A 15257-nucleotide genomic window follows, 5' to 3' on the forward strand; every position below is an offset into this window, starting at 1 on the left:
GCTCTTCCACTGCAGGGGGCACGGGTTTGATCCCTGGTCGGGGAACTAATCCCGCATGCCGCATGGCGCAGCCAAAAAAAAACAAACAAACACAAATACTGAGCTGGTTCCATATCAAGGATACATGACAATAAAATGCAATGTGTGGGGACTTTCCTGGTGGCGCAGTGGTTAAGAATCCACCTGCCAATACAGGGGACACGGGTTCGAGCCCTGGAACGGAAAGATCCCACATGCCATGAGCAGCTAAGCCCATGCACCACAACTACTGAGCCCACGCTCTAGAGCTCGCGAGCCACAACTACTGAGCCCGCATGCTGCAACTACTAAAACCTGCGTGCCTAGAGCCCGTGCTCCGTGACAAAAGAAGCCACCACAACGAGAAGCCTGCGCACTGCAACAAAGAGGAGCTTCTGCTGGCCACAAATAGAGAACGCCCACGTGCAGCAATGAAGACCCAACGCAGCCAAAAATAAATAAATTAATTAATTTAAAAAAATACAACGTGTGATTCTGGATTTTATCCTAGACTAAAGAAAAAATACACAGCTACGCAGAACACTGTTGAGACACGAAATTTGAATAAGGATTGCGAATGAGACAATAGCTTTGTGTAAATATTAGGGTTCCTGAGATGTTTACTACACTGTGGTTATGTAAAAGAATTTTCGTACATTTAGGAAAAACACTCTAAAGTCTCCAATTTACTCTCCAATGGTTCAGGAAAAAAATATATATAATAAAGAATATATATATTATATATATAAAAAATGACAAAATGTTAATTGTTGAATCTGGGTAAAGGGCATACTGGAGTTCCTTGAATATTCTTGGCATTTCCTGTAAGTTTGAATGAGGCCATATCTTTCAGAAATACATTATGAAATATTTACAAATGAAAAAGTAAGATTTCTCTGATGAGCTTCAAAATAATGGGACAAGTAGGGGTCTAGATGAAATAATTGGTCATGCAGTAATAACTGTTAAAGTAGAATAATGGAAACATCAGGTGTATTATACTATTCTCTGTACTTTTCTACGTTTGAAATTTTCTGCAATAAAAAGTTTTAAAGAAGTCCACAATGAGGGACATCCCTGGTGGCACAGTGGTTGAGAATCCGCCTGCCAATGCAGGGGACATGAGTTCGAGCCCTTGTCCAAAATATCCCACATACCGCGGAGCAACTAAGCCCATGCGCCACAACTACTGAGCCTGCGCTCTAGAGCCCAAGAGACACAAATACTGAGCCCGCGAGCCACAACTACTGAGGCTGTGTGCCACAACTATTGAAGCCCACACACATAGAGCCCACGCTTCGCCACGAGAAGCCACCTCAATGAGAAGCCCACGCTCCTCAACGAAGAGTAGCCCCCGCTCACTGCAACTAGAGAAAGCCCGCACACAGCAACGAAGACCCAATGCAGCCAAAAAAAAAAAGATAAAATAAATTTATTTAAAAAAAAAAAGAGGCACCCACATCCAGGACTCTAGTTTTGAAATGTTTCTAATATATGACACTCTCTCCATTAATCCCCCTTAAAACCTCTTTATAAAGCATGAACCATTCAGGCAATTTTACTTGTCCCATGTGAAGTTTTAGTCAATACAAAAACAGAAATACAGTTGATACCTCTAACTCTACTGTATATGGGCATATAGTTACTGTTGAGAGTAAAATCAATAAATAATGGAAGAAAACAGGTAAACGTAGATAGAAGTAATCCACCCAAAGAGATGATCTACAAACCACAGAGAGAGAAAAACCAACTGACATTTGTTAAGCACCCATTATAAGCCATTCCTTAGGTCATTTAAGCTTCACATCAATGCTGGCATAATTTTTCCCTTAATTTTGTTTTTAATTTTTTTCCTTAAAGTATACAATTTTAGATTTTTTTAAAAAAAAAATTTTTGGCCATGCTTCGTGGCCTGTGGGTTCTTAGTTCCCTGACCAGGGATCGAACCTGTGCCCTTGGTAGTGAACGCACAGAGTCCTAACCACTGGACCACCAGGGAATTCCTGCCCTTAATTTTTTTTAACTGTGGTAAAATACATGTGATTCAAAATGGGGACTTCCCTGGTGGTCCAGGAGGTAAGACTCAACGCTCCCAATGCAGGGAGCCCGGGTTCGATCCCTGGTCAGGAAACTAGATCCTGCATGCATGCTGCAACTAAGAAGTCCATATGCTGCAACTAAGAAGTCCGCACGTCCTGCACGTCGCAACTAAAAAAGATACCGCATGCCGCAACAAAGATCCCACGTGCCACAACTAAGACCCAGCACAGCCAAAATGAATAAATGAATAAATAATAAATAAATGAATATTCACTTTAAAAAAGTGATTTTGGGCTTCCCTGGTGGCGCAGTGGTTGCAAGTCTGCCTGCCGATGCAGGGGACATGGGTTCGTGCCTCGGTCCGGGAAGATCCCACATGCTACGGAGCAGCTGGGCCCGTGAGCCACGGCTGCTGAGCCTGCGCGTCTGGAGCCTGTGCTCCACCGCGGGAGGGGCCGCGACGGTGAGAGGCCCGCGTACCGCAAAAAAAAAATAAAATAAAATAAAAAAGAGGTGATTTTTTTCAACCTCATTTTACAAATGAGGAAAATGCAGATGAGTGAGAAGTTAAGACATTTTCCTAAGGCAAGCAGCAAGTCACCAACCAGAATCTGAACCCAGGTCTTTCTTTAAACTGCATGACTGCCATTATATAATTTCATTGGTTCTTAAGTTTCTTAAAATTTCATTTCTCTGAGTCAATACTAAGAGCCTCACCAATTCTAAAAAGCCTGATTTTCTACATTTACAAGCCTAAAACAGACAGCACCAAAAAAGGCAGCCATGCCGAGACCCTCCATGAACAGTCAACAGACGCCCAACCATCTTTACACCTCACTACCTTTGCAACAACTTTAGAAGCTACGTTAGAAGCTAAATTAAATCCAAAAGTACATGAATATAAATGAGACATTTGATCTTTATGTTGTAAATGGTGAATAAAATCCAAATAATTTTGCATAGATACTTTAATAACACACTGAATTTCTAGATTTCAGGTATAGCTAAAATAACTGATTAGTATGTCATTTTAAAAAGCAATACTTTGGGGGCCTCCCTGGTGGTGCAGTGGTTGAGAGTCCGCCTGCCGATGCAGGGGACACAGGTTCGTGTCGCGGTCTGGGGGGATCCTGCATGCCACAGAGCGGCTGGGCCCGTGAGCCATGGCCGCTGAGCCTGCACATCCGGAGCCTGTGCTCCGCAACGGGAGAGGCCACAACAGTGAGAGGCCCACATACCGCAAAAAAATAAAAACAAAAAAACAATACTTTGGTCTCAGACACGAGGAGCAAATGATTACCCTGAATCTGTGAATATATAATTTGTAAACACTACAGAATAACCCATATCATAATTAACACTTTCTCTACAAAAATGGAAAGAAACTGAAAAAAACTATGAACTACAGCAGAAAATACAGTAGGAATTTAACTTACAAGAGAGACAGACATCCAGTGGGGAAATCATTCTCAGGCACACACAGAACAAACCTGTGCGCCAACAGCCTCCCTTCTCCCATTACCAAAACATTTCAAAAGCTTCAGGAACCCCAAGACCAGAGTTTGAGACACTACAGTATTTAACTGAAAAATACCTTTACATATGGTCCTAGTCTCATTACATATTTTGTAGGACAAAAATGGCTTTCAAAATAAAGTACTTCTTTCTTAAAATTTAGATCACTTTTTTATTGATTGTTTAAAAAAAAATCAAAGGGACTAAAATATGTCAAAGCTGTTGACTGCGGAGGGGGGCGGGGGGGGGGGGAAGCACACAATGAAGATTAAACTACAAAGAAATGCTCAGAGTTGCTACCTGCAGGAATTTTTTTCCATATCTATCACTTTGCACTTCTTTCTTTAGCAAACTTTTTTTTCCACACATACCTAATACTATAAATATATAATAAATACTCAGAATTTTAAAAACTGTAAATACAACCCAGTTGTTTTAGAGAGGAGGGAAAAAGAAGTCCTCCAAAATACCAGTGAAGTATAAATTTCCTCATATCCAAACCTTCAAACCGCCATGGAAAACTGAAGATGGTAAAACACTGCTCCAATTGTCCACTGAAGCCTATGTGCAAAGACTTCTATTTCAACATTTTGACTAACTAATAAACATATGTTGCATCCTAAAAAATATATACTAAAACCAAGAACCACCCAAAAACCTACTCCCATCTAAACTAAGAGGAAGATAAATGGGAAACCAAAAAGCTACAGGTAACATAAAGTACTTTTCCTCATATCATGGAAAACAAAAGACTCAAAACACATTTTAATTTTCCAAGAAAAAGACAATTAACTTACTAGCATGCTTGTCTGCAAGCATTATAAGCGTGTTGGAAATATCTCGTCGTCTATAAAAGCACACTACTTTTGCTTCCACGTTGCCAGTTGCAGTCTAAGAAATAAGAAAAGTAAAAGTCATCTATACTGAATATTAGATTCAAGTAGTTTATAAAACAAAACTAGAGACAGCATAATTGTAAGATCACTGTCATTTATTGTGCCAACCACAACTGCAGGATAATCAGAGAGCTTAAAAATTCAAATAAGGACAAGTAACATTTGTAAAAGTTCCAAGTGAAACAAATGTCAAACATAAAATAACTCATTGGCATCAATTAAAAATTAAACTAAAGTGATCAGAGAGCTTTAATGACTAAAACCATAGTTAACTCTGATTAACCTTAAGAAACTAATCCCCAAAATTTTAAAAGCCACAACATAACCTAAAAGTAGTCCTCCAAACCCTCTTCCTGAGGCACAGGCTAAGTGCAAAATCACCCAGCCCCATCCTAAACACCCTCACATTCGACTGATGGTGAAGCTCTGCAGGTGCAGGGCAGTCAACATGTGAGGTGGACCAGATAACCTGGAAATGCATTCTCAGCCCAAGGGAGTCCATGAATCCATAACGGTCAACATTCCTAGTAGTACTTACTTTACCTTCACATATGAAAGTATTAAAAACCTTGAGTTATGAACACTGAAGCTCTTATTTCTTTTTGACTACAGTCTAGAATACAATCAATATTCAGTTAGGCTGTAATTTACTGCAGCTGGGGCCCAGGCTCCTACCCTCCTATTCTTTATGAATTCTGAGAGCTTTCAAGGTCAATTGTTCACTACAGAGTTCATTGTAAAAACACACAGATTACAATAAAATGCTATTGTGATTTCCAATTTCAAACAAATTTGAGAACAAATTTTCAGAATTTCTCTGGGCTTACAGATACACTCAAAGAAAAAGAAATGAGTATATGTGCTGCAGTAAAGTTGTCAGTTTTATGAAGTTCAGTGGCAGTATTTTAAAGTGAGAAATAGTCTTGTAGAAATATTGCCCTTTAAAACTGAAATCGTATTACATCCTAACCAAAGTGCTTCTGTATTTCACAACATTGTGATCAAATACATCCTCCAGAAGTAATGATCCAGCAATCTGCTAAATGAACAGTCCGATATTCCTATGTAAATAAAATCTATCGATGACTTCAATTATCAGTGCTTTATCATTTTTGTCTTCTTGAGACAAAAGCATGTTAATGGACGACTAATAAGAAAATAAATAAATAAACATTAAAATAAATAAATAAAAGCATGTTAAAAACCCAAAGCAAGAGTTTTAAGGCATGCGTGTTTTTTTTCCTACCTTACTGGTGAGTTCCTCCAATAGGGATACTCTGTAAAGCTAACTAAATTCTTATTTAAACCTGCTTGGGGTGGAGGGGCATAGTTCAAAATAAATATTCTCTTCTGAAGCACGTACACACGTGGCTATCAGGCAGTTTACAGTATTACTCTTCTTCTCTACTGTATACACACACACCCTCCCTTCGAACATTCCTCTAAAGTTGAGCTACTAAAATTGTGGTCCAAGGCCCAGTCCACAGCTGTTACTATGTAATGAAATGAGTACAGAAGTTAAATGAATTATAGTATTTGAGAGTTAATTTTATATCTATTGAATCTAATAATGAAAAATGGGGCTTGCCTTTTTATAAGCCTACTTTAAATTTCATTTTTCTACTCTCATTTTTAAATTTTACAAAAGCAGTCTAAGATACTGAAAATTCTTAAAAATCCTCCACCACAAATAATTTGAGAAGTATAGCTCTGAAGACCTAAGTTAAATATTTTGTATATATAAAGTCACCAAATTTCCTGTGTGCGCTTCCTATGTGCCCCTGCACAAGCTAAGCACCACGGATGCATGGTGTCTGCCCTCGCCAAGCCTCTGCTCCACCAAAGATGCCTGTCCACGTGTCATCTCGTCTCCAACCTTCCAAAGCCCAGCTGTAATCATGTCCCTCACCCAGAAACCTTCACCGGTTCCCCACAACTGAAGCGTAAGAGTAAAACATTCCTGACAAATTCCCAGCACTATTGTCTTTACTCCTTTCTTTTCCCCTCCAGACTTCACTTCTCACTCATGGAGGCAGGAAGTACCACCTGTTGAGGGAAGAACAGAAAAAGCTTCAAGGAGGGGGAAAGGGAGCAGAAGGTCCCTAGCTAGCTAGGAAAGAAGGAAAGGAGTCCAACAGGTGAAGCCTGGAGGACTGAGTAGTCTTAAGAAAAAAGAAGGACCTGAACAAAACCCACAGGTGGGAAAAGTGGAGACAGGTACAAAGAAGAACCTACAATGAACAGCAATTTCTTTCCCGTGTTCTTTTCTCCATTTACGTTGCAGCCCCTTAAATCTCTATTCTGTCGAACACGTTTAGTAAAACATCCTTCAGCAATAAGGGGCTTTTAGTCAACCTCATACTCACGCTCATTTCTATCCCAGACTTAGAAAGTACATTATTAAAAAACAAAAAACCAAACGCTTTCCATTTTGGCAAGTCTATGGTCTGCTCGAACTAAAGAACAGATGGAAAAGAACCTCCTTTTCCCAATTTCTGTCCTTCTTCCCACGAGATCCTAAACGTCAGGAGGGGTCTTAACTTGGGTTCTACAAAAGGGCTTTGAAGGGATCTCCAGAAATTATATGCAAAATCTTGTATGTGCAAATATAGATTGGGGTGGGGGACAAGATTAGATGCTCAAAGAAGTTAGTGGCTCCCTTCTCCCCACCAAAAAAAAGACCCTAAACATTAAAATGAATCTCAGAGCAAATTGGATGGCTAATAAAACACACAGAATATGAAGAAACATATAAATTATACAACATAACACACCAAAAAAAAAAATCAATAGCAAATAGCATTAAATTTATCCATAAGCATAACTTCCAAAACTTCCTGGGACTGTATCCTCATTATGTGCACAAAGCCTTCTTCCAACATGTGTGCAGACTAAATCTTTAGAAGAGCAACACCCAAGCTAGATAGTGACTAAATAAAATTTACCGTGAAGTTGTTTTCTATTTTTTTTTTTGTTTTCTATTTTAACTTTATATTCTTCCTCCAAAAGATCATCATCACTGTATCTGAGTACAGTTTAGAGGAGAGGAAAAGAGGGTATGTAAGATAAACAATGTTGGCGAGAAGCGGCTGCAGCTCCGGGCAGAGGGGGCAGGAACCCGAAGGTGAGCAGGGGCCGGGTGGGTGGGCACCACGGCCGGGGCCACCACCACGGAGGCGGTGAAGCGCTGAGACCCAGGTTCTGCAGCTGCAGGCCAGTGACGCGGAGGAGAGGGCCGAGCGCACCCCGCGGAAGTGGAGGGAGAAAGGCGGCCCGGGAACAGGCTCAAGCTGAGGCGGCCTCCTTGAACCGCAGGATCCAGCGGGTTGAAAAGGAGCTGGACAGTGCCCAAGAGCACCTGGCCACTGCCCTGCAAAAGCTAGAGGAAGCTGAGAAAGCTGCTGATGACAGCGAGAGAGGTCTGAAAGTTAATGAAAACCTATCCTTAAAAGAGGAAGAAAAAATGGGGCTCCAGGAAATCCAACTCAAAGAAGCTAAGCACACTGCAGAAGAGGCAGGTAGGAAGTACGAAGAGGTGGCTCTTAGGTTGGTGATTATTGAGGGAGACTTGGAAGGCACAGAGGAGCGAGTTGAGCTGGCAGAGTCCCGTTGCCGAGAGACCGATGAGCAGGTCAGACTGATGGACCAGAAGCTGAAGTGTCTGAGTGCTGCTGAAGAAAAGTACTCTCAAAAAGAAGACAGGTATGAGGAAGAGAGAAAGATTCTTACTGATAAACTCAAGGAGACAGAGACCCGTGCTGAGTTTGCTGAGAGATCGGCAGCCAAGCTAGAAAAGACAACTGATGATTTGGAAGATAAACTGAAATGCACCAAAGAGGAGCACCTCTGTACACAAAGGATGCTAGACCAGACTCTGCTTGACCTGGATGAGATGCAGGGCGCCCCAGTCCCGCCCGGCACTGCCCCTCCCTCTGACCCCTACTCTGCTGAGGCCTGCCTGCCTGAAGCTGACCTTTAAACTGACGGCTGATCTTTAACTGGAAGGCTGCTTTCTCCTTTCGCCACATCTCCCACCCCCACCCCTGTGTCCTTTTCGCCAAACTGTCTCTGCCTCTCCCCAGAGATTCCATTTGGGCTAGAGGCTGAGCATCTTTGGGAACAACGTTTAAGGGAATGTGAGCACAATGTTAAGTGTTTTTAAAAGCATGCTGTGATGTACACATTTTGTAATTACCTTTTTTTGTTGCTGTTGATGTAGCAGCCATTTGTAAAACATTCCAGATAATTCCATAGTTCTGAAGCAGCAGTCTAATCCCTTTCTCACTTTTGGAAGGTAACTTTTCAGCTTAATGCATATTGCCCTCTCTGTAGAGGAGGGGAAAAGGTATGGGCCTGCCTTCCTGAGAGCCAAACAGCCCAGAGAAGGACTCCATTTTGGGAAGCCTTATTGCTTTGCAAAAAGTACCTGCCAAACCAGAAAGGTGATTCCAGAAGGAGTTAACCAAAAAAAAAAAAAAAAAGCGCTGTTCAGGTTTTCAGCTTTACGGTATCTTTGGGCAACTTTTTTTTTCCATCAGAAGTGACCAGATGAGATTAAGATGGTGAGACCTCTGAGACCAAATCCTTGTCCCAGCTCTACCCCATTCCCAATCACTCACAGAATGGATCATGTGCCCCTTATTTTGAGGTGACCACTTATTTGCTCTCCTGCCTCCTTGAAAGAGAGGAAAGAAAATTATGTTCTACCACTGATTTAGCCATATGAAACTCATCTCATCACCCTTTTCTGGGTCTGAAGCGGCTGTCTCTAAAACTGCCATCTCATTGTGTGTTGTAGCAGTTAGTGCTGGAGAAATCTTGAATAGCTTATGTACAAAATTGTTTTTAAATTTTATATTATTTTGAAACTTTGCTTCTTTGGGGTTGGGGCACACTGGTCACCCCATCTGGCTGTGCGAGCCCTCTACAGTCTGGGCTGGCAGGGTGCTGATCTTTTAAAGTTTCTTTCCCCCTATCCAATCTCCCCTTTTTGGTGAGGGTTCAGTGAGGTCAGTTAGGTGTGCATGCTACAGCTTAACTGGCTTAAAATGTACTCCCCTTTGGTGTGGTCTCTTTGGGGGTCAACTGGGGAAAGAAAAAAAATAGTGTAACTGTTTTGATACTGAACATTGACAAATGTCTTTTTGAAATAAAGAACCAGTCCCTCCAAAAAAAAAAAAAAAAAGATAAAACAATGTCGAACTGTGTTTATCAACCAATATATTCAGTTTTTCACCTAAAAGTTCTGGGGAAAAAAAATTGAGACAAAAATCTATTTCATGACTTCCCTAGTGGTCCAATGGTTAAGAATCTGCCTTCCAATGCAGGGGATGTGGGTTCGATCCCCGGTCAGGGAACTAAGATCCCACACGCCACAGAACAACTAACCCTGCACACTCTAGAGCCTGCGTGCCGCACTACTGAGCCTGTGCAGCACAAATAGAGAGCCCGCTCGCTGCAACTACTGAACCCATGCGCACCAGAGCCCACTCGCTGCACTAAAAGATCCCACATGCCGCAACAAAGATCCCACATGCCACAACTAAGACCCGATGCAGCCAAATAAATAAATAAATAAATATTTTTAAATCTATTTCTTTAATTAAAAAAAAAAGAAAAAATACTGTAGTTTTGCTTTCTGCAAGTAACATTTCAAATAGGATTTAAAAAAAAAAACATGGACCTTCATCCTATAAAAGTGAATTTTCTATAAAAATAATGATTGATAGCTTATCCTAGGAATTTTGTTAAAAAAAACACATCCTATTTCTTTTTTTCTTTTTCGGCCTCGCTATGAGGCTTGCAGGATCTTAAGTTCCCTGACCAAGCATTGCCCCTGGGCCCCAGCAGTGAAAGCAGCCAGTTCTAACCACTGGACCACTAGGCAATCCCAAAACACATCCTACGTATTTAGAAGAAAGTTAATAAAATAGGTTAATATCCCTTCTCTTAGCTTATCAATTAGAATATATCAAGTGTTGGGACTTCCCTGGTGGTGCAGTGGTTGGGAATCCGCCTGCCAGTGCAGGGGACACGGGTTTGAGCCCTGGACCAGGAAGATCCCACATGCTGTGGAGCAGCTAAGCCCATATGCCACAACTACTGAGCCTGCGCTCTAGAACCAGAGAGCCACAACTACTGAGCCCGTGTGCCCCAACTACTGAAGCCCGCGTGCCTAGAGCCCGTGCTCCACAACAGGAGAGGCCACCGCAATGAGAAGCCCACGCACCGCAGCGAAGGGTAGCCCCTCGTTCACCACTAGAGTAAGCCTGCATGCAGCAGCAAAGACCCAATGCAGCCAAAAATTAATTAATTAATTTTAAAAAATAATAATATATCAAGTATTCTTAAATTCATTATTTGGATGTTCTAATCATGTTAAATTTCCCCACTTAGACAACTTGACCTCTGACCCGCTCAAGGCCTTTCTGGAACTCCTGTGGCCCCTCTTCCTGAGGCTACCTCCTTCTCATCCTTTAGGCCTCAACTTCAATGTCCTTAAAGTCCTTCACTCCCTATCCAAAGGAAGCAACCTCTGTTATTCTCTATGTCAAGGATCAAGGCTCTTGCTTATTTCCTTTCTAGAAGTTAACACCATTTATTGCTATTTTCTTTACACCTGTTAACTCATCTTCTCATGTGTCTCCCTCATGAGAACGGAGACCCTGTGTGGGCAGAGACCATGTCCATATTGGTCACTGTTGTACCTGAGCCTAGCATAGTGCCTGCTACATAACAAGTGCTCGAGAAATATTTGTTTAATTACTTAAAATGAGATCTCTCACATCCCTTTAGAAATAAAGGTCCTATGTAAATATTTAGTAATTAATTAGCCTATTGCAGTTCCTTTTTATCAATACTCCATCCAAACTGCCACTGTCTGAAATTACACAGACTCTGAACTCTCACAGTTCAGTCACCCTCAGTCCCCTAAGGAATGCTCGTATATTAACCACTCTTTGAGAAAGCAGAGGCGTAGGGAGAAGGTGAGAATGTGGGGGAGGGGAGGGACTTTTGAAGTGAAGAGTAATATAATGATAAAGAAGTGTGAAATGATCCAGGTTCCAGCAAGATGTGTAACCCAGGCATTTAAGTTACTTAACCAGAGTGTGCTTCACAACAACAATCCATGATGCATCTACCTTAAAGGTTTAAGGTACTGTGAGGCTCAAAAGAGGTGAGAAATGTGAATCCCCAGATTATATGCTTCCAGAGCACCATGCTCTGATGTTTGTAAATTTAGCACAGATGCAATTTTCCTTCTGCTCGTAGATTTAGCTGATGTCCATCTCCACTACTAGACCTATCTTGTTCATCTTTCAATTCCTAAAAGTGCATATCTAAAAGCAGTAGGTCCCCAGAAATATTTGTAAAATGAATGAATCAAAGGACTTTGTAAACAGTAAAGCCATGTACAAGTATTAACATCAGACATCTGAGAAATTCATTAATTCAAAAAATGTTTACTTAACTATGTGCCAGCCACTACTCTAAGGCACTTCGGATGCATTAGTGAACAGAAAAGATCACTACACACATAGAGCTTACATTCTAGTTTGGGAAAACAGGCACTGAAAATATAAGCACAACTCATTTTATTGCACTTCGGTTCACTGCACTTCTCAGATATTGTGTTTTTTTTTTACAAATCAATGGTTTATGGCAACACTCGGTGGAGCAAGTCTACGCCATTTTTCCAGTAGCATTTACTTACTTTGTGTCTGTCACATTTTGGTAAATCTTGTGGTATTTCAAACTTTTTCATTATTATGGTATTTGTTATGGCAACCTATGATCAGTGATCTTTAATATAATTTTATGAAGGCTCACTGAAGGCTCAGACGATAGCTAGCAATTTTTAGCAATGAGGTATTTTTCAATTAGGCATGTACATATTTTTTTAGACATAATGTACACTTAATAGACTACAGTATGGTATAAACACAACTTTTATATGCACTGGGAAACTAAAAAATTCATGTGACTCATTTTACTGCAATATCTGCTTCATTGCAGTGGTCTGAACTGAACCCACAATATCTGAGGTATGCCTGTAAATACATTAATTAAGTATATTTGAAGGTGATAAATGATGTGGGGGAAAAAAGCAAGGTATGGGGGGCTGGAAACAACCAGACAGTCCTAAGGTGGGTGCATATGAGAAACAGCCAAGAGGGTCCAGTGGTTAGGACTTGGTGCTTCACTGCCATGGCCCTGGGTTCAATCCCTGGTCAGGGAACTAAGATCCTGCAAGACAGGTGGCGCAGCCAAAAATAAAAAAAGAGAAACAGGCAAGAAAGAGCTTACTGAACTTAGAGCCGAATGAACAAAGCAGGGAGCAGCCAGAGAATACAGGTCTCATAGGGCAATATTTCTCCTTGAATCCTAGTTAACTTTCCAAATAAGCTGATGCAGTGAACAGTGTGGAATTGCCTAAATTCTTTTTTTAAGCCTTTTATTTATTTATTTATTTATTTATTTGGCCATGCCGAGCATGGCTTGCAGGATCTTACTTCCCCAACTAGGGATGGAACCTGGGCCCCAACAGTGAAAGCACCGAGTCCTAACCACTGGACCACCAGGGAATTCCCTGGAATTGCCTAAATTCTTATACCTTACATCAATAATATAAAAGAGAAGCACACCAGGAAGACATCTCAACAGTTCCCACCCACAGACTGACCTAATCCTGAGGCCATTTTCTTCATTTGGTGGTGGTCTCAAATACTATGGAAATTTTTTAAATGCAAGGTCCCCAGCGTATCCCCAAAAGTGAACCAAGACCTCAACGCTCATAAACCAGGCATGCCCTTGGCCAATCTGGTTTCCTGGGACTCAGAACAGGACCAGTCTCCAGATGGTATTTTGGGGGAAATGTATTAGCTAGACAGCCCCCAAAATTTTAACAACGTGAATTCTCACCAGCTACACAAGTAACCCTCAACCATCAGAAATCTATGGTCCATGTTATTTATGATTGTTTGAGTGCCTCCACTGTAAAAGCTCAGCTACTGCCAACAGTCATGCTTCTGATATCCTGGACACCTGCGATTAGGGACAAACCTTGATGTAAAAGTTTTATTTACTTGGGCCTAAGGTACAAAAAGTCACTTTATAATTATACCAAAACTGTATTCTTATTAGTTAGCCTAGTCTAGAATTTTACAAATTCCCTTAAATATCATATTCCCTAACCTCCTCCTTCTCAAGCTGAAAGAGGAAAAAATTAATTTAAAATTAATTTTTTAAAATTTTAAAAATTTAATTAAATTTAATTAATTAAAAAATAACTAAAAAAGGGAGAAACACAAATTATGACTTCAAATATAAAAAGGGATTGAGTTACAGGAGTGACCTGCTCTGAGAAGCTCAAAGCAATTCGAAGAATTCTTACAGATGTTACACATTCAATATCAACATTTAATATCAGAGGTAATTATAAAAAGCAAAAGAATGTTCAGAATCCTGCATAATTCTCTACTCTGAAATCTCTATTTTCAGAGTCTGGAACTTAAAGTAAAATCACCTCTTATGCCCTTTACCCAATTACCCTTCAATGGGCAACAAATATTTCTTAATATTAGAATCAAGAACACTCAGTGTATATATACCTTGTTGAGTTCTTCTATCCTTCTGATGAGGTACGGATTGCTAGAGGAATTCTCAAAGTAGACATAATCTGTAATTAAAGGACGTAAAGAGCTTAATCTTTTCAACAGAAAGTTTACATTTGTCAATTTATGACTTTTTATGTTAGGTAATTCACATTAAAATGAAGCACGCCCGTGATTCATTTCCTGGTAAAAGCAAACTGGGTAATGCAGCCTCAATATAGTCTCTTTCTTATGTGCTTACCATTCACAGACCCTTATTTTCCTGGCATTTTCATTTCAATTAATGTTTTATTCAAGTTCTCCTAGACTTCTGTCCCACATGTGTCATTTCTTTAATAATAAACAAAAAGACACCTCTTATCACTGAGTAGTCAGAGCTAACTAAACATGTGTCTTTCATACGATAACTGCTTCCCCATCTTTTCACTCCAATCCAATTTGCCCTGGAGTAGGCTTCTCACATAAAACTATTGACCTAAGACAAATTCAGAGCATCTTGAAAGGCTTAGCAGCCCAAAGTACATTTCAATCACCAACTTAAAAAAAAAACCAGGTGAGCAGAGCAGAAGCACATTGACAAACTTTTTCACAGCTCTATCTAGGAAGATGAGGGGGCGAAAAAGGAGAGGGGTCACTTTTTTGAGAGGCAGAGCTCTGTGGAGGTGATACCAGCCTTTTTAATACCATATTTAATCCAGATCCATTTTGGGTCTCGTTATAAAGCAATTGCTGCAGCCTTTCAACAAAAAGGATAGAAATTTTCAAGTGTGGTTTTTCCTCTCATCTAATAGGCTCACTGGAAACTTCCCACTGTGTGTTTATTTGAGAGGCTGGGCTGCAGTGTTATTGTCTATCTTAGTGGCTCTTTCCCGTCTCCCTTCTGCAAAGTGGCCTCATTTAGCCAGGCCATTCCCACCACCATCCATCAAGGAGCTCGGCTAATGAGCAGAGAAGAGCCAGTCTTACACACAAACACGTCACTTATCTGAATTATTATTTTACCAGGAAAAGAGGGAGGAGGGCGTCTTGAGTAGGGAGAAAGTTTGTTTGACCTTATTTCTCTCTTCTGCAGAAGGCTGGGAAGGAGGCAGACAGCAGAGCAAACGTCCAGGCAGAGCTCCACTCCCCACCCCAGGCTGCGGTGCCCCGGCCCCTCTAAGCCCCAGTCCTGGGG

General features: G+C 40.9%; 1 protein-coding gene and 1 pseudogene across 1 annotated transcript in view; one reads left to right on the top strand and one right to left on the bottom strand.

Moving 5' to 3' along the window:
* The window catches only part of MTA3 (metastasis associated 1 family member 3), a gene marked incomplete at its 5' end in the record, with an annotated part of 147925 nt that overhangs the window by 131876 nt on the left and 792 nt on the right, over window positions 1–15257 (bottom strand). Inside the window, 2 exons of the mRNA XM_007445792.1 lie at window positions 4371–4464; window positions 14081–14148. Of these exons, the coding sequence (XP_007445854.1) occupies window positions 4371–4464; window positions 14081–14148 (162 nt within the window). The remainder of the gene's footprint in view (window positions 1–4370; window positions 4465–14080; window positions 14149–15257) is intronic.
* Window positions 6277–8448, top strand: LOC103085185 (tropomyosin alpha-3 chain pseudogene; annotated as a pseudogene).

The sequence above is a fragment of the Lipotes vexillifer genome, unplaced genomic scaffold, assembly GCF_000442215.2.
Source record: "Lipotes vexillifer unplaced genomic scaffold, Lipotes_vexillifer_v1.1 scaffold278, whole genome shotgun sequence".
NCBI classification, from domain to species: domain Eukaryota; kingdom Metazoa; phylum Chordata; class Mammalia; order Artiodactyla; family Lipotidae; genus Lipotes; species Lipotes vexillifer.